This window comes from Diceros bicornis, chromosome 18 (assembly GCF_020826845.1).
Source record: "Diceros bicornis minor isolate mBicDic1 chromosome 18, mDicBic1.mat.cur, whole genome shotgun sequence".
Classification (NCBI taxonomy): Eukaryota; Metazoa; Chordata; class Mammalia; order Perissodactyla; family Rhinocerotidae; genus Diceros; species Diceros bicornis.
The window spans coordinates 30,301,195-30,322,810 of NC_080757.1; the positions used below are offsets into that span (position 1 = coordinate 30,301,195).

General features: G+C 46.7%; 1 protein-coding gene across 8 annotated transcripts in view; it reads right to left on the reverse strand.

Moving 5' to 3' along the window:
* MSI2 (musashi RNA binding protein 2) overlaps nt 1-21,359 on the reverse strand; it is a 388,953-nt gene extending 367,594 nt beyond the window's left edge. For all 8 annotated transcript variants that reach the window (XM_058560594.1, XM_058560596.1, XM_058560597.1 and 5 more), the window contains exons 1-5: nt 21,288-21,359; nt 20,953-20,993; nt 20,546-20,627; nt 19,741-19,825; nt 15,870-15,911 (exon numbers count right to left, since the gene is read on the reverse strand). In XM_058560594.1, the coding sequence (XP_058416577.1) occupies nt 15,870-15,911; nt 19,741-19,825; nt 20,546-20,627; nt 20,953-20,993; nt 21,288-21,349 (312 nt within the window). In that variant the 5' untranslated portion in view covers nt 21,350-21,359. The remainder of the gene's footprint in view (nt 1-15,869; nt 15,912-19,740; nt 19,826-20,545; nt 20,628-20,952; nt 20,994-21,287) is intronic.
* Between the last annotated feature and the right edge of the window lie 257 nt (nt 21,360-21,616).

Consider the following 21,616-nt stretch of genomic DNA (forward strand, 5'->3'; position numbering starts at 1 on the left):
TCTCCCTCTGTGGGAAGCTCCGTCCAAATCAGAAAGTCAATCTGTGGGGCTCAAACATTTTTTTTTTTTTTTTTTTTGTGAGGAAGACCAGCCCCGAGCTAACATCCATGCCAATCCTCCTCCTTTTTTTCCCCAAAGCCCCAGCAGACAGCTGTATGTCACAGCTGCACATCCTTCTAGTTGCTGTATGTGGGACGCGGCCTCAGCATGGCCGGAGAAGCGGTGCGTCGGTGTGCGCCCGGGATCCGAACCCGGGCCGCCAGCAGCGGAGCCCGCGCACCCAACCACCAAGCTACGGGGCCGGCCCCTCAAACGTTTTCTTGATGTGGCCCCTTCTGGCCTCGCCTTGGCTAACATCTTAGGAACCTTCAGCCAGACCAATGCGTAGCTGTTAACAGTAAAAGCAGCTCCCACGTGTAAAGTGCTAACCACCTCCCAGGCACTGTGCTGAGCACTTAGAACACTGTCCCATGCAGTCCTTGCAACGACCCCGTAAGGCAAATACCAGTATTCTATTATCCCACTTTGCAGATCGGGAAATAGGACCAGCAAAGTTAAGTGAACTTCCTGAGGTCATGCAGCTAGGAAGTTATTAGTCCAGAAATAAAACTCGAAGACCACCTGCCTCCTAAGCCCATTCTCTTAAACCCTAAGCCCACCTGCTTCCCACCACATACTCCCTTATTGTTCCTCAGTCTACAGATGGGGAAACTGAGGCATGGAGCTGCAAAGCAACTGGCCCAAGGTCACATTCAGCTAATCAGCACCAAGCTAAGAACCAGAAGCCAGGTCTCTCCCGCTACGCCTGGAACATTCACATCGTGGTCGGCTGTCCTCCCTCCTGCCCCAACCACCCCGTCAAAGAGAAACCCAACCCAAACCCACAGGCCAAAGAAGAAAGATCTCCAATGTGGTCCAACCTGAAGAGAGCAGGTCACTTCCTCTCTGCGGCTCCTGTCCCCTAACTGTACAGTAGAGCTCACTGGCTTTCTCTGGCCCTGTCCTTTCTGCCACCCTCCCCAAAAAGACTGAGTCAGCACGGGTGAGGAAGCCAGGACCTGGAGCCTCAGCACAAAATGAAGCTTCTCCCTGTGACCTGGCACTAACTGGGGACTCGCCTCAGAGAAATTCAAGCGTCACCCAATTTGGAAACTAAGGAAATGAGTCATGAGTCCTCTTTTAGGAAGCTGAAGAAATGACCTGTGCTGACAGAGAAGGAAACTGAGGCAAAAGAGCGGAGGCAACAAGCTGGTCTAGGTCCCAGGCTGCTGGAGAGAGGGTGCGGGTAGATGGAGGCAGAACTTCCTCAGAACCCAGACGCCCTGTTCTCTCATCATGATCTTCTCTGAACATCCAGGAGAATCTGTTGCATTTCTTTGGGAGCCAGCCTCTCATCTCGTTCTCTCTACATATTTATTCCTTTGACTTTTAAACCCAGAAACTTTCACAAAATGCAGACACACGCGAAAAGGAACCATGTCTGTCACAACAATTGCAACTCCCTCATCAAGCAACCGAGGTCTAAACTGGCTCCTAATTAATATTAACCCTCCAAATCAGAGTCATGCTCAGAAAACCTTGGATGAAGAGACACAGGGCGGGAGGGGAGTCTCCAATTTTCTTTTTACTTCATCTGGAAAATTAAGAGCACCGCTGATTTGAACAAGAAATCATCAAGGAAAGCAATCACAACTCCACACGGCCCGTCACTCGATGGACTTGGATGTGTAACCTGCCACTTTCGTGCAGTGAAATTAAAATGACTGTGGCAAGAATAGCAATGATGGCATGGGTTTGTCCCTCCTCCTCCATCCTCAGAAAACATAAAAACTCCTTCAGAAGAGTCTCAAGGAGATCAGGCAAGAGACCCTCCTTATTCGTCAAAATAAACCAGCAAAAAACTGCTCAAAGACTCCACCTCAGTCCTCCAGAGGAGGGTGTCCCCCAAGACTGTTTACCTTAAAGGATAAAGAAGGGGGCAGTGAACACAGAGCACCAAAGGTGGGGGGGTTCCTGGAGACCCTCACTCCAAGCCCAACACTTATTTGCTGTTTCTGCATTAATTACAATAAACTGCTTCATAGCTTAGCGATCACTTAATGGAGCAGCAAATATGGCTTTTTCCCTATAATTAGTCAATGTAATCTACTATTTCCCTCCTCCGGGCCACCCCCTTCCATCCTCTACACACTAACATTCGCAAAGGCCCCAGCCCCAGCCCAGGATCCACTATAATCACAATCTTGTTCCTCGTCCCCGGAAACACCCAACGAACATGAAGTGGAGGGGACGAATTTGGAAATAAGCAAGGAGATCTGGACACACAAATTGCGGATGCCCTGAGGCATCTGGGGGCTTTCCCAGCCCTGACAGTAGATCTGAGGGTCAGGGATCTCCCAGGCCGATGGCTGGGAACTGTGAGCATTTCCTGGAGCTCCGCCAAATTCACCCCCACTCACACAATGGGGCCCACGTGTTTGTAGATCACAACCTAAGGGTCTGTGTCCCCAAGAAAAAGGTTCTATGACAAGGTAACACTTATCCCCCATCCCAACGTTCTCCCTCCTCCCAGCTGTCCTCCTTCACCGCTGGGAATCTTTCATTTGCCTGAAGTTGTTCCTCCTTTTAACCATCCCCAAACCTCGTCAACCATCCAGCCCTGGCCTTCCACTTACTACCAAGTGTCAAAGGAACAAACCCACCTTCAAAGGCTTGTGGACACCATCTAAGGGTCCTGACCAAATAAAATTATCTCCCTACCGTTGAAACTTTGGGTTTTGTGAAATGAAGCCCCTATCACCCGCCATCATGGTCTGCTTTTCTGTACTCGGTCCTTTAAGGACTTATCAGCTCACATCAGGTAGTCTCATCTCCAGCAAGAGCAGAACACTTTGTATCTTTCTCATTTTCAAGACACACACATACACATACAAATCCCTGGTTACGGAGGAAGGAATTAATATGTTCTAAGTGTCTGCCACACACCAGGTGCCTTATTTATAGTGTCTCATTTCATACCCATAACTCTATTATCCCCATTTTTTTGGTGCAGAATTGAAGCTCAGAAAGGTTTAGACACCTTCCTAAGATCACAGTCAGTGGCAGCACCAAGATTCAAACCAAGTCCCTCTGAGCCCAAAGGCTGGGCTCCTATTAACCACACACTCCATTTATTATCACACATACCCGTCTGAACCCAAATTACACTGCAATTCCATTCAAAGCATATTCATGCACATACACATACACACGTGTGTATATATACTCTTTTGTATTTCTCAAATATCACATAAGAAAAAAACATGTAAGGCAGTAGACTGCTGCATTTTTTTTGAAGAAGAAGATTGGCCCTGAGCTAACATCTGTTGCCAATCTTCCTCTTTTTCTTTTTTCTCCCCAAAGCCCCAGTGCATAGTTGTATATCCTAGCTGTACGTCCTGCTAGTTCTTCTATGTGGGACACCGCCTAAGCATGGCTTGATGAGCGGTGAGTAGGTCTGCACCCAGGATCTGAACTGGCAAACCCTGGGCCGCCGAAGAGGAACTCGTGAACTTAATTGCTACGCCACCAGGCCAGCCCCGACTGCTGCATTTAAAACAATTCTCCAACTACCAAGGAAGGCAGTCGGCATTTTGCCAAACTTGCCACAGGACATCACTCCTCCTAACAAGACTGTATACAACTCACACATCCACAGTGTTTACTATGTGCCAGACACCCTTCTAGGCACTTTATATGTCAACTCATGTAACCCTCACAACCACCTCACGAAGCAGATACTATTATTATCTCCATTTTACAGATGACAAATCTAAGGCACAAATTACTTAGGTAACTTGCTCAAGGTCACACGTCTCGTAAGTGGTAGAGCAAGGAGTCAAACTCAGCCTGGTTCCAGAGCCCACGCTCTTAAACACTAAGCCATGGCCCCTCAAGGCAAGTAATAAAAATAATAAGGTCAATGATTAAATGCGGGGTGGGGGGTGGGATCGGGCCTATATTTGGAGCTTTATTTTCCCATATCTTCAGGCCCCAACTTGGATGACACCAAGTCATTCACCAGCTGGTTTCCCAATTTCTCTAACGTGAACAATTGTTCCATTTAAGCTCTCCTGTCAATATCAGAGACAAGAGCGCAGGGGGCCCGATGAGCTGATCTCTAGGCAGCTTTTAAAGGCCCTGCACAAGGGAAGATGTTTGAGGATGCCTGAGTTCAAACCCACGGAGCCTTTCCCAACACTTGGGATTTTGTCGGGATGGCCCTGAAAAATGGTCATTGCCCATGAAAACAATCAGTCCTTCTCTTGGGATGCCCAGGGGGTCTGATCGTCCTCACTCCATCATCTCTTTACAGCTTGGGGAAGAACTCAGGTAACTGCTCCCACGGTACGTTCTGCCCTAATCCACTGGGGTCACGCTGAAGAGGGGCAGCCAGGAGAGCGAGCGCTGTGAATGCACAGGCTTTGAGCAAACAGGATGATGCGCCGATGAAGGCGATCGCAACGTGCTAACGGGGCAGCGTGCCAAACACAAGCTGCCCAGCCAGGGCCTGTGCTCAGACGAACTTTAACTGAATGCTTTCAGCAAGTGCAGCAGAAAAATTCACAATGAGGTCCACCCCCCAACCCCCCCCATATCAGTCAGTTCTACAGTCGTGTGGATCCAGTGAAAAATTATCTTTAACAAGGATATGGAATGCGCATGGATGTTAACCTGAACGTCGTGTACTGCAGGGAAAAACAATGATCAAATCCGTGGATTTTTATTTTCAAAGCAATTTAAGTAAGGCATTCTGCCATAATCAGCTTTACCACCCCTATTAGTATAGGAAAACAAGTTCTGAACCTGGCTCCCTAGTGAAAAACGCAAAATTTGTATAATTAAAATTATACTTGTGAAATTCAAACACACTTTAATTTCCTAAGGGCCCCCTAATCAAGTCAGAAGTTCTTACTAAAACCAATTATCTGCTTTGAAAACAGAAGAGGAAACATATACATGTAGCAGTCTTCGGGAGATCCACAGCCCCATTGTTTCCCAGGTTCAAGCATCCTAATTTGATCTTTTTTTTCCCCAGATGGAAGAAACAGTGAACCCACCGGTTGCTTTTGTTAAGTGTCATGTACATGAGTTTAAACATTTTTGTTTGTTTGCTTGCTTGCCTTTAGCTACAAAAATGACATATTTGAGAGACATCCCAGAGGAAATTGAGTTGAAGGAGATAAAAAAAAAAAACCCAAACAGCATGCATCAATAAATACACACTGTATTTCCACCCACCCCACCCCACCCCAGGTCCTATCTAGCTTTTTTCCTTACCATCTCACAGCAGTATTTCAAACACTTGCCCATTCCTGTTCAGAATGCTCACCCCAACGCCACGATGAAGCATGAGACAGAAGATATACCAGCTTCATTTATAGAACAGGCTGACAACAGAATCAGGTACTCCCAAGTCCCATCCAGTAAAGCAGCAATACCTAGGTTTCTCACCTCCGTACCAGGTAACCTACCCAAAATGTGGTAGCTTTTCTTAATTTAATTAATTTATTTATTTATTCCCACAAAGCCCCAGTAGATAGTTGTATGTCATAGCTGCACATCCTTCTAGTTGCTGTATGTGGGACGCAGCCTCAGCATGGCCGGAGAAGCGGTGCGTCGGTACGTGCCCGGGATCTGAACCCCCGCCTCCAGCAGCGGAGCGCACGCACTTAACCGCTTAAGCCACGGGGCGGCCCAGCTTTTCTTGAGTAACTGGAAATTCTTGCCCAAAAGCAACAGAGAAATACGGAATACTCAAGGCACTAAAATATTTAAGAAGCAGTTGTCGCAATGTTCCATTTATACCACCAACATGAAATGTTATCAGGCTAGGGTCTTTAAAAAAAAACAAAAAGCGGCACACCAACAGGTTTTCTCTTCCCGCCTCCCTGTAATCCATTTCAGAGATGAGAATGCTTTTCACACTCTTGGCTTCGCTGTTCCAACAGCACCCAGCTAGGTGATGTCAGCCTCACACCCACTCACTCAGGCTCCAGCAGGTACCCAGAAGGTAAAGCAAAGTGCCTCTCAATTTAAAACTTTACTTTTCAGTAGGTGGGAATAGACAACTCGCCACACATGGCCTCTGGAGGGTGGAGAACACTGTAGCAAACTGAGCAGGGTTTAGCATTAAAACTTTCATCGGAAGACTTAGGACACAACTCGAGTGCACGCACAAGCACACAGGCGCCCGCGCTCGCAGAAGGAGACAAGCTCCGCTAAGAGGGAGCATGGGAACTGCTACTCCACTGGTTCCTTGCCTCCTTCCCACCAGAGCGGCCACCTCATTAATGTCACTCAGCATCACATTTTGCTACGCTAGGTCTTTCTGCACTGTTCCCGCAGGCAGCCCGAAGCCGGCTTCCATTGTCAACTTCTGTTCTTTGGGAAACTCTCAAAGGCTTTGATTGGAGAAAAGAAAAAACTTTTATAGGGCCTCTCTGCTCACTCCTTCCCCTCCTCCAGTTTCTTCTCTTTGGTGCTTTATTCAGAATCACTACACACACAAACCATGCTCTGAAAGTCATTTACAACATGCCAGCTTAAAAAAAAAAGGAGCCAATGATTGCAGTGGCCTGTCTATTTGCAATCACCCAAAGAGAATAATTTATTTCAGTGGAGGATATGGATGAAGCCCTGAATACATTCCTGAATACATTCCAACACTGTATTCTGCCCTTCAAAACAATAAAAATGTAAAAACCCGGACGAAAGAAGGCCTGAGGCGGCAGGAACGAGAATCTCTTGACCCCCCAAGGAATTTATTCTCCTGGATCTTCTGAAGCACTCTCTCTCCAGAATGCATCATCAAGACCATTTTATTAGATTTTTCTAAACCCTTGAAATTGTCACATAATTGAAACAGAAACAGCAATTTAGAACTCTGAATGGATTTCTTAAAAAGAAAATTCTGGGCTGGCCCAGCATCCCCTCTTGGCTGCTCTCGCCCCTAACCTAAATGTAAGGCCCTTGCACACAAAACCCTATTTATCTTTTAAATCCTCCCCTGCCACAAAAGTTACACATTCCCCTAATGCCTTAGATTTCAGGACATTTGGGAGAAACTCATCCCAGACAACAGGCTAAAAAAAGAATCCATTAGCATTAACTGGCCTGTCACAGCCAGTGACAAATAAATGAATGTGATGCTTTCAGATCAGTCATTGGTGGAACTACCCCCAGGCAGATAAAGACCAGAACTAGGAGAGAAGGCTCAAGGGGAGACCTCTCACACAGCGGTGTCTTAGCTGTCCCCTGGCTGCTCCCCAGGACTTCACTCTCAGAGGCAGCAGACATAGGCATCAGAGGTGGAAAAGGAGATGCGTTCCCAGTGCCCATCGAGCATGCCCAAGATAAAGGATGTACGCTATCTCCCCTTCGAGAGCCAAGACCCCAGGAGCAGACCAAGCCACTGACACAAAATTTTCCAAATCTCAATGTGCTGTTCTATCCATCACCCCTAGAAAGGGGCAACAGTACCAACTGACCTATGCACTGCCAGGCAAGGGCCTCCTACGATCTGGGCAGTGCCATCTTTGGGGAGAGTACTGGACAACTAATGCTTACACGGACCCACTATGTGCAGATATCACGCTAGGCCCTTCATAAGCATTAACCCATTTAATCCCCTTAACAATTCTAGGATGTTAAAAATCCCCATTTTACAGATGAACAAAGGGAGGCACAAAACCATTAAGTGATTTGTCCCAAATTCCATAGCTGGTATGTGGCATTTAACTGTGCTAAACAGATTCTTAGAAAACAGGCAATAGAAACTAACCTGAAGCTTCCTGGCCAGACTACAACAAATTCTATTCCTCAGCCTGAGCGTTTGACAGCAGTTAGGCAAAGCAGAGGAACCTAAAATCTAACCACTCATGTTGGATGCCACAGGGCTTAGAGGTTAAATGAGCAAGGACTTGGGATTCAGACAGCCTTTGGTCCAAAGGCCAACCCAGACCTTTACTAGTTCTTCGGCCCTAGGAAAGCTGCTTACCCTCCCTAGGCCTCATTTTACCCATCTGGCAAGTGGAGATAATGCCAACTATTGCAAAGGACTGTTGTTAGGATTAAATTAAAGGCAATTAAGTAGATACAGTAGCCAGCCCTGGTGGTCTAGTGGTTAAGATTCGGCGCTCTCACTGCCACAGCCCGGGTTCATTTCCCGGTCAGGGAACCACACACCCATCTGTCGGTTGTCATGCCGTGGCAGCTGCATGTTGCTGTGATGCTGAAAGCTATGCTACCCGTATTTCAAATACCAGCAGGGTCACCCACGGTGGACAGGTTTCAGTGGAGCTTCCAGACTAAAACAGACTAGGAAGAAGGACCTGGCCACCCACTTCCGAAAACACTGGCCATGAAAACCCTACGAATAGCAGCGGAGCATCGTCTGATATAGAAGTGAGAGGACGGTGCAAAACGACCAGCAGGGTTCCGCTCTGCTGGGCACAGGGCGGCCAGGAGTTGGAATCGACTCCACAGCACTCAAAAAAGCAGATAGAGCAGTAGTAGATTAGTATGGTGGCTCGAACATGCTGACTCACAATAAGTGACTATTTTGAGTTAAGATTTTTCTTTTTCATTATTCGAGATCTCAAAACTAAAATAAAGAACAGCCACGCTCCCACTCTGAGAACAGCTTTCCAAATGGCTGGGAGCTTGACGCTACCTCCCCTTGAAAGACAGAACAGGGACACCTTGCTGTATTTGGGGCCCAGTAGGACACCTATCCCAACTGGACCAACCATACTCGGCTGCTGCTACAATGCACCCGGGATGCTTGGTCCCAAGACCACACTTGCTCACACCTCACACCGCACAGAAGGGACAGGTCATGATTCCAAAACCTCACGTTCCTCACACCAGGCAGCCAATCGGCCAAAAGTGACTCCACGCAGACATTACCTATCAAGTCACAGGTCAGGCTGTTCTGAACCACAGGGCACACACACTGGTGTCACACAGGCAATCGGTGATTTCCATACCAAGAAATGACATCTCACTGTCCACACACGGGAAGGTCAAGATCACGGCTTAGATAAGGACAAGCACAGATCTTTGGAATTTTGTCTGTATGTTCAAGGCCCCTTGTTAAGGCAAAGAGGAGAGAGGAAAGGAACAGGTGGAAGCAAGAGAATGACAGAGCTCTTTGTAGCTGCCACACACCCCAAAGAGCAGGGGTCGAATCTGCCAGGAACATCACTCCTAAAGAAGGGTCTAGAGCCAGAGAGAATGCAGCACGAATTACACTGGAGGCACAAGTCCAGGGTGGAAACTTCTCCATGAAATTGCATCAGCCGTAGTCCTATCAGTGACCCCAGCTTCTATATTGGTCCAAAAGAGCTCAGAACATCATATGGAGCAACCCCATGATCCTGCACACACACACCAGGTTCCCCAGCACCTGCCAAATAAAGTACAAACTCGTTTGCCTTCCTGGCAGTCAAGGCCTTCCACAACCTGGCCCCACCGACTCTCCAAGCCTCAGCCCGGAGCACTCCGCAACACACGCCCTCTGCTGCAGCTGCACACTCTGACCTCTCCTCGCCCCTGGTAGGAAGAACTGCATTCCTGCCATTCTTCCTGCCTACCTGTTCTTCAGGATCTGGGGCAAAGACCACCTCCTCCAAGAGCTCTCTTCACTCTTCCTTCCTCTAAAAGCTGTTCCTACCTCTCTTACTGTGCTTACTGCATCCTCACTTGTATCACAGGCAGCATCCCTCCTCCCAACCTGGAGGTAAGACCCCTGAAGACAAGAAGTGTATCTCCTTTGCATTCATTCTATCTAATCAGAGGTCGATGGTGTGCAAAAGAGCAGTATTAAAAGCTAAGGCATTTTTTGTTTAATTAGTAAAATATGTTGTGGCCCTTAGAGTTTACTGTCCAGTGGAGGCCATAAGGCATGAACCCAAATAGCTATAAAACTCAGAACAAAGTATCTAACACAGTCCCTGGTGCTGAGCAGAAACTTGGTAAATAATTATTGAATACTGAAAGTGGCAACCGAATGTATTAAAGATACAGCCCCCACCACCCCACCATCACCCTTACGCCACTTAGCTTTTCACACCTGATGGCGTGTTACATGTGTTACGTACTTGTCCATTTGCTCGTTACTTATTTGCCCCACTAGAGGGAAAGCACCATGAGGGCAGGGGCTTTGTCTTATTCTCCACATCACCACCAGAACTGCCCACACACAATGTCTGGCTCACAGTAGGTCCTCAATAACGTCTGGTGAATAAATGAATGCATGAATGCCTCACACAATGGCCAGTGGATGTATCACTAAGTTTTTGCTAATTTATTATTATTGGAAGGGCCATAACCAAAGAAAAGGTAAAGTGCCGTGGAAATCCAGAGAAAGAAGTATTACATCCACGAGGGAGCAGGGACGGCTTCATGGAAAAGGTAACGACTAAGTTGGGCTTTGAAAGAGGGGTCTGTTCTGTACAGCAGAGAGAAGGCAGGCAGTGTAGACGGGATCCACAAAAGGGCAGCTAAGCAGAGAAGGCTGAACACTTAATTTCAAGGCAGTAAAACATAGACAAGTTGAGAAATAAGCTGGAAGAAGACCCCCCCGTACAGATCTTGAAGGACCTCACCAACCAGGCGAAGAAGCTTAGACAACAATTTGTTCAGAGGGGATCAGGAAGCCATTGAAGGTTTCCTGGATCCCTCAAAGATAGGTGCACACACAGAAGCAGCAATTAAAAACCATTAAACGAGCTCTTATTAAATGAACACACCAGATCAAACAAGAGAACAGAGAGGATGAACCACGTCTCCCTTCTGTGTTCTCGGGGCTCCCGGCCAGAGAACGTCCGGGTTTAAACATATAAAATAGGACACGAAGAATGGATGCCGCCTCAAGGAGCACCCAAGGTGGTCAGCTGGTTCCTCGGAGAGTGCCTTCCCCCTCCTCCCTTCCCAGGGGGGCAGAGGGGTCTCACCTGTCTGCCAAAAACATCTGACACAGAACACAGCAGCTCGGGCCCCTCAGTAGACTGACCTTAACATTGAAATGAAAGCATGTGAGGAAAGGCAGGACCCAGGGAAAGGACATCTGTAGGACGTGGTGCTCCTCCTCCTGAGCGACACCTGCTGCTGCCTGGAACGCGGCAAGGAGCCGCGCTCCCTGACAAGAAAGAAGCTAAGCCACTAATCCCCCAGGGTCCACGCTGTTGTGGACCAGGGCTGCAGACACACCACCACATCCCTGCTGGGAACCAGAAACCCACCAGCAGGTCCGTTAACCGCGGCTGCTGAGACGACAGCTGCAGATCATCCAAGATGGCAAGACGCTAAGATGACCCGACCCACTGCAGCAGGGGAAGGCCAGATGCTGAAAACTCACCCCTCGCCCTTGAGAAGCTGCCAAGAAACCACTCCCCCGGAACAGGAGGTGTGTGTGTGACACACTCGTGCTGCACTGCACCCATCTGGATGCCTGCTTGACAGAGAACTTCCTAGACAACAGAAAAACCTGGCTTCTAGCTCAACCTTGCTACAACTTAGCTGTCTGACCTGGGGCAACCGACATAACCTCCCTGGACGTCAAGCTGCCTCCGATGTGAAAAAGCAGGCTGGATTCAACTCAGGCATTTAACAGTCACTGGATGTCAACGATCAACAACTCCCTGCCATCAAGGGGCTTACATTCCAATTAAGAGTTTTCTCAGGTCACTTTCACCTTCATAAGTTTTTTCATTCTACAGAAATAATTCTACAATAGTAATATCAGCAGACATTTGCTGGGTGCTACTTTGTGCCAGGCTCCCGGCAAAGACTTTTGCATTCATCCTGAAAACAACTCTGTGGTTGGGCATGACACCATCCTTGTTTTAAAGAGGAGGAAACAGGCTTGGAGAGGCTTAAGTGACTCGCCCCTGGTCACCCAGCTGCGATGGAAGACAACTGGAAATAGGGTGAAGAAATGAGCTCTTCCTTGATCCACGGATAAGGTTCTGGCCCCTAAAACTTAAGGAGGAAAACGGCAATTGAGGGGAGTGAGGAATGCTTCATTATACACAAACATAATTAGGGCAGATGGTGAGTTACACCCAGACTCGCTCCTGCCGCAAGATGCTAGGCAGCCCCCCTTGGTTTCTCCACACAAGAAGAACCCACAACCTTGAGCAAAACTCCTCCAGGCAGCCAACACTTCTGCCCAAAGGGATTGACGAAAGAATATGACATGATTGATCCCAATCTTTCCCATCTCTCCAACAGTTTCAAATTAAGTCGTCTTTTTAGAGTAGCATGACCATTTTAATTTTTAAAAAGATACAGGGGAGAAACTCTTACATATTTTACAAAATGAAATAATCATCCAGAGAAATAGAAAGACACAGAACGGACCTAACATCTTCAGACCAAAATGTACTTCACTAATTAACAGCCACTAGTCTCCAAAGAGTCGCCCCTCAACTAGTTAACAAAGCTCCATTATACTTCTCTTGAGAGGTGAACATTTACATCCAAAAGGAGGATCAATGAACCACAGGATTCAAAACCCTTCCTTTGGTCGCTCATTAAAATTCTGGCCAAAACAGATTTTTATTTATATGATACATTAAAGAATATTATGACAGCACTAATATGAAATCTGTTCTTCACTGCCACAGATTTTCTTTCATATTAAGTTACAGTTTCTTTCCACTAGTCTTGTTTTAACACCTCCACGGAATATTTCTCTGGCAAGTGTTCGAGAGGAGGGACAGCCAGAAAACAGAGAAATGAATTTTAACTGAAACACACGCTGACATATCATTTACAAGCTCCTAACCCATTGCACGAGGAGGGGCACAGTTCACCTTGCCACAGTGACCCTAACACATACACACACAAGTTTCATGGAACGGGGATAAATAATAAATAAATAAGGCTTGACTTAAAGTTCTACACTCCTGCCAGCTGGATTTTGGCCTCTGACACTAATTTCAATCTGAAATCCCCGTAGCCGGCCTCAAATTCTATCCGAAAATAATCATTGACAAGGAAGGGGCTTTCTGCGCCTTCCGCCACACCTCCAACCACCACACACATCAACAACTTCCCAGCTGCCTCACTGGGGTTGAGCAACCACAGAACCATGTGAAAGGATACCCTGAGGGGTCGGATGGAGAGACACCACCAGTCAGTGTCACATAATGGAATGACATCATAGGGGGTAAGTGAATCACCCAACCATGGAACTTCAAAGCCCTGAGTTGCTGGCTGTGGTTCTGCTCCTTACAGCCTAAAGACCACTCTGAGCCACTGCCTCTTCCACGGCAGAGAGGCGATACTCCGTGATACCCCCACAGGACGGCACACTGGGAGAAGGTCCAGTTCTGGAGCCAGGGTGCCTAGGTGTGTCCCTTGTACCACTTCTCAACCTAGCTGCACCTTGGTTTCTATAAACGTATAAAATGGAGATAATACTAGTACCCGCCTCCTAGGGCAGAGATAAAGACTAAATGAGTTAATACACACAATGCACTGCAACAGTGCCTGGCACCTAAATTCAATTAGTATCATTATTATTTCTAGACCTCTCACGGGATTGGTGTGAGGGCCTAACAAAAATAATAGCAAAAAAGCAGGTAACACATATGGTATTACTATGTGCCGGGTCATTTTTTTAAGCCCTTTACCTTTATTAATTAATCTGCACCAAAACTCGATGAGATGGGGAAACTGAGGTTCAGGGAAGTTAAATGATTTGCCCAAATTCACACAGCTGAAGAGCGGCCCAGCAGGGATCTGAAGCCAGGCTGCTGAGCTGGAAAACAACAATAACAACAACGATGATTAAACCCACCATGATAACAGTGGGGATGGGGATGGGGATGGGGATGGGGATGAGTTAGGTGGCCCTCACCCTGCGCCACGCTCTTTTATTCTTCACAACCACCTTCGGAGGGAGCTACTGTCATCACTCCCATTTTACAGATGAGCAAACTGAGACTAAGAGAGGGTGATTTGCTCAGTGTCGCAAGACCTGGGATTCAGATGGAAATAACGGATAGGGAAGTGCTTTGTAAAGTATGTCATAAAAAGGAAGGTCTTATTATGAAATCCCTGGAATTCCATGGAAAGATCTCCTTCCCCAACTGGTTTAATGTTAGCTCACATCTAAAAGTTTGACAATTCACCTAAACATCCCAGACTCCAGATTGAGGGGGGTGGAGGAGGAGGTGCACACTTTGACAAGTTCGAGAAATATTCTGTCTCATTTTCAAGTCAAATGTATCGCTTAAAAACCAAATGCCAGAGTATATTAAAATGAAATATTGCCTTCCTGGTAAAAAAAAAAAAAAAAAGTTGACGGGGCAGGCAGCAAGGAGGAAGAGAAAACAGGTCAAACCCTCGGTCTGACCAAGTCAGGGATTTTTCCAGTTTCCCTCAGGGTAATCTGATCCTAGTTCTGGGTGATCAAATGACTAACCTGGAAATTTGAAGATTCACACTTAAGGAAGAAACAGCAATTCTTCCAAACCCAGGAAATACTGCTAATTCTGGAAGCCTTCTGAAATGTCAAGGATCACACACAGTTTGGAAACAACCTTTAAACAGTTAAGACAGTCCCAAAGTTTGTGCTCAGTACAGAAATAATCTGACCTCTTTGGTTTGTTAATTCCTATTATTTGCTTAAGCAGTAGGAAAAAATGCCTTAAAGTATTTCGCGATATTTACTTAAGAGATTTGTGTTTCCTTCGAAAGAAAGAAAGAAAAAAGAATTACATGAAGGAAGGAAGGAATTATATAGCAGACTCTACACCTGAAATTCTCAAAATATCATCCACAAATGCCAACTGTTTCTTCATTAATGTGCAAAACCATTCCTCCCTTTACACAATTAAATGGTTCCACTTCTGGGAGGCCAGGCTTAGAGAAATAAACAGAATTTGCTAAAACCACAGGCCTTTCCTTTTATAACCTACAATCAGAAGTTTCACCTTTTCCTCTTTCCCTAAAAGAGTGCCAAGGCCACAAGACACAGAAAAAGTATTTCTTCCAACATTATATAGGGAAGAAAAAAGTATAATGATAATAAAAAGTGCAAATTCAACATGTAAACCATAAGCCCCTTATATTTCACCTTAGACTCCATGCAGCTGTGTTCTCATATCCACACCTGGCAAGCTTGCTGAAAACTATGTTAGCTACACACTTTTAAAAAAGTGAAGGCCTATCTCAATCCTTTAAGCAAGTCTTGTAGTACCACTTGTACATGATTTCAACATTTTCAGAACGTTCTCCGCCCAGGCACCAGCCCATGCATAAAGCAGCAGCACTGCTGGTTCCAAGTGTGCCCTGATGTAGCCAACCAACCTGAAACCAAGACATCTACTGCTTCCTCTGTCAGGTTTAGGGCTTTATGGGTCTACAAAGTTGTTTTCCCAAGAATGGACAAGCTGTTTACATAAATTCTACTCCTCTCCATAAACCCCAGGTTGTAAGGCCTCAAAAGAGTATTCTTCAAAAAATAGTCACGAGGAAATGTCCAACTTTTCATGACATGATCTCATCAACGCTTAAAAAATAGAACGCTTGCATAAATATTGCAATAGACGGAGCTATGTCCTCCCACTAAGGATCAGGCTTGTCCCTGCCCCGCTGGATCCTCAGCACCCACCTCGGGATGGCTAACTTGCAGACTCGAGGTTATCTCCCAGACTTCCTTGCGTGGCCTGGGCTCCCACAGCCACACGCTGATACCCTGAAGGAACGGTGTGCACCAGGTTTCAACGCTTCATTGCCAGTGCTCTGTTTGAAACTTGAAATCCTTGGCAACCAGCTCTGAGTGCTAAAATCCTATTACTGATTCTCCCACTTACCTTGGGTTGCGCTCGACGAGGAAATGCAACTTTGGGGTCAATCTGGAGAAAATAATGGAAAAGTAGGAGTCAGTCGCAGTACTTTGAGGAGAGAAAAAAAATTATGATTAATCACCTAATTATTAATCACTCATTTCTCAGGCTTATAACCCATCTTTCAGTAACTTCTCGGGCAACCTCAAAAGTTCCTTAAACTTTGATCCAAACTTTAACTGTCTCTCCCAAAATGTAACAAATACAGCCTGCCTTTCTGAAATGTCCTACCATGTATTTCAATGTATGATGCTCTTAATAAACCAGATCTCATGAGTTTTTATTTAGGTAAGGGCTTCTCTTCCAGACATTAAATATTAAATGGTACTTGCATCTAATTTGCGATGCATGGCTGGGAGAAAAGATGGGAACATTATCATTGCAGGAAATCATAACTTGAAAATTAAATGTAAGAATGTTCCAGCAGTAGGTAACTGGGTGGTAGTTCTCCCCGATGATAACCAAACAACACAGGTGGGGAAGGAGATTCCAAAAATTTTAAAAATCAACAACATCCTAAAATTCCCCATAGACATCAAACACAATGCTCTGCTTGAATTAATTCACTCGCTTTAGCCAAAGTAAAGTTACCCAAGATTAATCAAAAGGATAGTTCGTTCTACAGTTATCCCTCAAAAGAAAGCAGGTGTCCAAAACTATGGAACCTGACTTATTTCTTAAAAAAATAATAATAAAATTAAAATAAAAGGAAACACATGAGCTAAGTCCACTTGGATTTTAAAAATCACAAGGGGTAAAAATCTATGAGCAACCTAAACCCAAATTAGAAATAAGGCCATCATGCGGAGAGGGTAAAAAAAAAAAACAAAATACTGCAAAAAAGAAGAAGTCAGAATTTAATGTACAATTAGGGTATTCCCCCTACCCCAACCTCAATCCGAATGGAAAAACATCCTCTACCCCAGACCAGACACTTGCAGAACACATGATCCTCAATCAGGGACTCGCTTTACAACTCAAAACAATTCCCACAGCAGCATTTGAATCTAATAGGCTGATTCAAGAGGGAGAAAGTTGTTGGATAGATAATATGGGGAGGGAAGGAATAAAAAAACATTCCCATTGTTGGTTTCCATTAGATTTATAATGTCACAAATCTATGGGTAAAATTCAGCATGGAGAGTGGCAATGAATATTGCTACAAGTTATTTATTTCTAGGCTTTGGCTTTCATCTTAAAATTTTCTTCTTTAAAAATATAAATCTAAACTTTGTTTTCAGTTCTGCCATGGGGGGAAAAAAAAAGAGAGTGATGCTTTGGGAAAAAACACAGAGTGGGGAGAAGGAACACCACAGTTGGTTCCTGTTCCCAGACCTACATCCCTTAGGACCCCAGCCGGTAAGACACACAAAGATTTACCATTTTTATTAAGGTAGTTTAAAGACCAAATAAAAGTCTGCAGCATGTTTTCTACCGTTAAACGTCACCTGAGAAATGAGAGATTACTTTTCAAAGACTAAAACAGACAAAAATCTCTGATCTAGAAAACTACCCTTTCATCAAGATTAAAATTACCACATCTACAGGTGGATCCAGCACTGACTAGAGCTGTCTACAAGAGAAATACAACAGGTGTGGATTTTCCATTCTGTTGACCAAACGTAAGACAGATATGTCTTTTCATCAACACTCCCCCAAAGTATTTTTTTAGCGGACCAGCACACAATTGCAATAATAAGAAGTCACCTTGTTTGTGGGGTAAAAGGTGAGGGACGTGTAGGGGGAGAAGCCGGGAGCTGGAGGGGGGTAGGGAGCAGTGAAGAAAGCAGAGCGCTTAAAAAATATAGCTAAAATTACAAAACTCAAAGCCAATTCAGAATTCCTGGCATTGCGTGTTGCGATAACAGCGTGTATACCACAACGAGAGTTCCTCGCTGTGCAAAGTTTACAGGCTGAGATCTCTAAAGGAGGGGAGGGGTCACGATGAGCATGGCAAATCCCAACCTTTTGCACATCCCTGTCAACTATTTTTTTAAAAGGAACAAAAAAGAAAACTACCAAAAATTAAAACATTAGTTAGTTAGGTACAGCTCTACTTACTGTAGCTACAAATCCTCTAGGAAAAGACTAGGGTACTATTTTGGACGTGAATGGCCGTTACCTAAACAAAGCTTTTAAGGTAACAGTAAACAAGATCCTCGTTTCCATGTCAATAAACCAACCGCTTCTGCCTCCTGCACTGAACGTTGAAACAAAGTCAAAAGCTAGGTTATACTAAATAATAGTGACCAAAACACTTCTACAAACAATCAGGGAGGGAAAAGTGCAGGCTTTGCACCTGATACTGAAGGATATGACCCACCAGCCACCACAGAAACCAAATTCTATTTCTCCAACCCAGGGTGCTGAGAGGGGGTGGATAATAAATTCCCAAATTCACCTTGAAATATTTTCCCTCTAATTTTACTAGCTTTTTGAAATGTCAAGCCAAGAAATCAAGGAGAAAAAAATTCTTCAGACATCCATTATCACCCTACAAATGACTGCCCCTGAAACTAAATTATGTAAAAGGGCAAAAAGCCTGGGCCACAAGCTATGATTAAGTCCAGTACAATTAATAAATCAACTTAGAGTGTGTGGGGTCTTTTCTTGGGGGCTAGGGGGCACACACCTGACCTCTGATCAGAGAAAGAGGGGGAATTTGCAAAATCAATTCAAGCGCACCAAAGGTGGCCAGGTTTTTCTTTTTTCTTTTCTTCTCTTCCATTCAATGTTAAAGCCAAAAGGCACATGGAAGATCACCTCATTCTACTCTTTCATTTTACAGAAGAAGAAACTGAGGTCAGGCAGCCCGAGGTCAGGCGGCGGGAAACAACTTGCCCAGGTTTTAAACAGGCAGCTGGGCCTAGAACCTGATCCCTTGCCTGTCCCACTACCCCACAGAGACGTGAAGTCCCAAGCAGCCTAGCACTGCTTCCCAATGTCACTTCAGGGTCCCAGATTTAGGGACTCTATAAAAACGGAGGGAAATTCTAGTAAACATAAAGGGATGGGAGGAGACCCAGGAAGCCAACACAGGGGTCTAAATAAAACATTGCAAACTCTCCCCGCCCTTACACGTATTATTATATACTGATACTCTTGTGACCTCTACCCAGAGACCCCCCCCCCCCCCCCCCCCCCCCCCGGTCAAGGCTGGACTTTAAAACCTTCTAACGCTGTAAAAGTACCCACACTCAACAGAAAGGATCTGAGAAAGAAAAGGAAAAACAAATCACTCTGAAACCCAAGGCCTTATCAGCCTTAGATTTCAGGCCATCTGGAGTCACCCACTGGATGCCCAGCTTGGCTCTGGGAGGTCTCCTTCCCTTCCCAAACCGCATTCCACATCCCAAGTGCCCCAAGAGGAACCTGTTGCCTGGACCTGCGATTAGCGCCCCCTCGCCTCCTTCCCGCCCCCTGTGCCCCTACGCCGGCCGGGAAGCAGGCTATGCCTTCTAAAAGCCAATTCCCACAGCCACAGTTGGTAACGCGTGCTGTGCTCGGCTGACAAAGAAAAGTTGCATTCGCTCTGTGGTGGAAACCCTCTGAGTTTCTCTGCACGGTCCCTTGGCCCGGAAGACAGCCTCCCCGCTAGCCGACCCCTCCCCCAAGCCCAGGCTTGGCAGCATCTGGAGGTGAAGTGGGACTGGCTCTAAAGAGAAATCCCCAAACCCAGCCATAGCAGCAAACTTGAGCGCCAACCCGCAAGCTCTGCTTAAAAGTACCCAGTTCTCAACACAGAAGCAAAAGAAGGCACTGTCCCTTTAAATAGGGCTGTCAATGCCCAGATCGGTCCTGAAAAGGGGCGAACAACAACAAGCGAGAAGCAACCTACCGTCTTGGAATCTAACTCATGGTGAGGCTGACCTAATACTTTATCTACACTTGCTGGGTCTGCGAACGTGACGAAACCGAAGCCTCTGAAATGAGACAAAGAGGGAGAAAAACAAACAAGAAAATGTGACACCATTGAAAGCAACAAGGAGTGCGCCGTAATGCAGAACGGAGAGCAAAAGTTGCCCCCACGCACCCTCACCCCCCACAACCCTCCCCCAATTCCCCTCCTGCCCAGAGCCCTCCACCTCGCAAGAAAACACATCAAGGTTAATGGGGGAAGTGGAACGGGGGCAGGGCGGCTGGAGGTAACTTGGAAAACGCTGGTGTCTCCACTCTTTCGCCACCTCAGTTTCCTCTCCTCCTCCTCCCCTTCCCTTTCTTAACGCTTTGTTTTATTTCGAAGGAAACCCGGCACTTAGAAGAGATTCATCCAGCCTTCCAAGAGGGGCTTAAGAGTTCGGGGAGCTGGGGGTGTGGGGGAAACATACATTAAAAAAACAACTACTACAGTATGTGGAAAGTCAATGAAGCTGAATGTCATTTTAATCAGGAGAAAAAGAAGCGACGGGAAAATGACTAAAAGCGGAGAGATGGGCATCTCTGTATCCCAGAGTTCAGCCCCAATTAACAATAACCTTTGGGGTTATGGGGGCGGGGGGGGGGTGGAACAGAGCGACGTTCGAAACCAGCCACATGCCTGAGCCCCATTCTAAATCCGCTTAGCTACTTCCGAAGACACCTCCAAAAATAACACTTAAACTTTGTTCTAAAATAAAGACAAAATCCAGAAGGGAATGGTTTACCTGGAGCGTTTCGTAGTGGGATCTCTCATGACCATACATTCTCTAATTTCTCCGAATTTGCTAAAATAGTCTCTAAGGCTATCTGTAGAGAGAGAAAGAGAGAGATGGGGGGGGGGAGAAGGTGTGGAAAAAAAAAAAGCAATGCAAATTTTGATCAAGGACAAAAACCAAAAGTAGTTTTCTGTTGTTATTCTGTTTTGTTTTTGCATTTTTTGCACACGCGGGGGAAATTCGGCAACAGAGGTCGCATAGAGGGCTCGGAAAAGATTTGCTATTTAAAAAAATAACCTTGCACAGGAGAAGTGGGGAGCCAATGGCGGGGGGGGGGCTCCTACACCGGGATAACAAAGAGCAATAAAGAAGCCAAGAAGGGGGGGACCCAGGCGTCCCCCCCCTCCCTCCCTTACCTGGTGAGGTCTGCCAGCTCAGTCCACCGATAAACATTTTACTAGAGGGAGAAAACATAACAGAAGTGAGCACCGATGTCAGATCGGCCATTTTGACGTGTAACTTACAAAAGCTAAAAGGAAAGCGGGGGGGAGCGAGCGAGCGAGAGCCGGGAGGTGGGGTGGGGGAGAAGGTGACGGCGAAATGCAATCCAAAGGTGTGTAACTTCCACGGGGGGGGCGCGCGGGAGGGGCGGGGGGGGCGCGGGAGATGCCCGGCTCCGCGCACCGCCGTCCCCGCCGCTGCAAGGAGAGCGAGCCCGAGGCGGCGCGGTGGGCAGCGGCTGGAAACTTACCCCGGGTCGTGCTGGGAGTCGTTGGCGCTGCCCGAGGTGCCTTGGCTCCCATTTGCCTCCATATCTGAGCCCCCCCGCCCCCCCACCCCCAAAAAACCGAGCCCCACAGCGATCGGAGCGGAGCGGCGGCCGGCTCCGAGCCCCGAGATCTCCCGCTCCCTCCTCCCCCTCCTCCTCCCCCCCGCCCGGGCTCCTCCGAATCTCTCTGCGAGCGGCGGAGCCGGGGCAGCGGCGAGAGCCGTCACACGTGGGCTCGGCTTAGCTCAGCCCCGCTGCTCGCACACCCCCCCGTCCCCGCCCCCCCGGCCCATCCCCACCTCTCCCCCTCC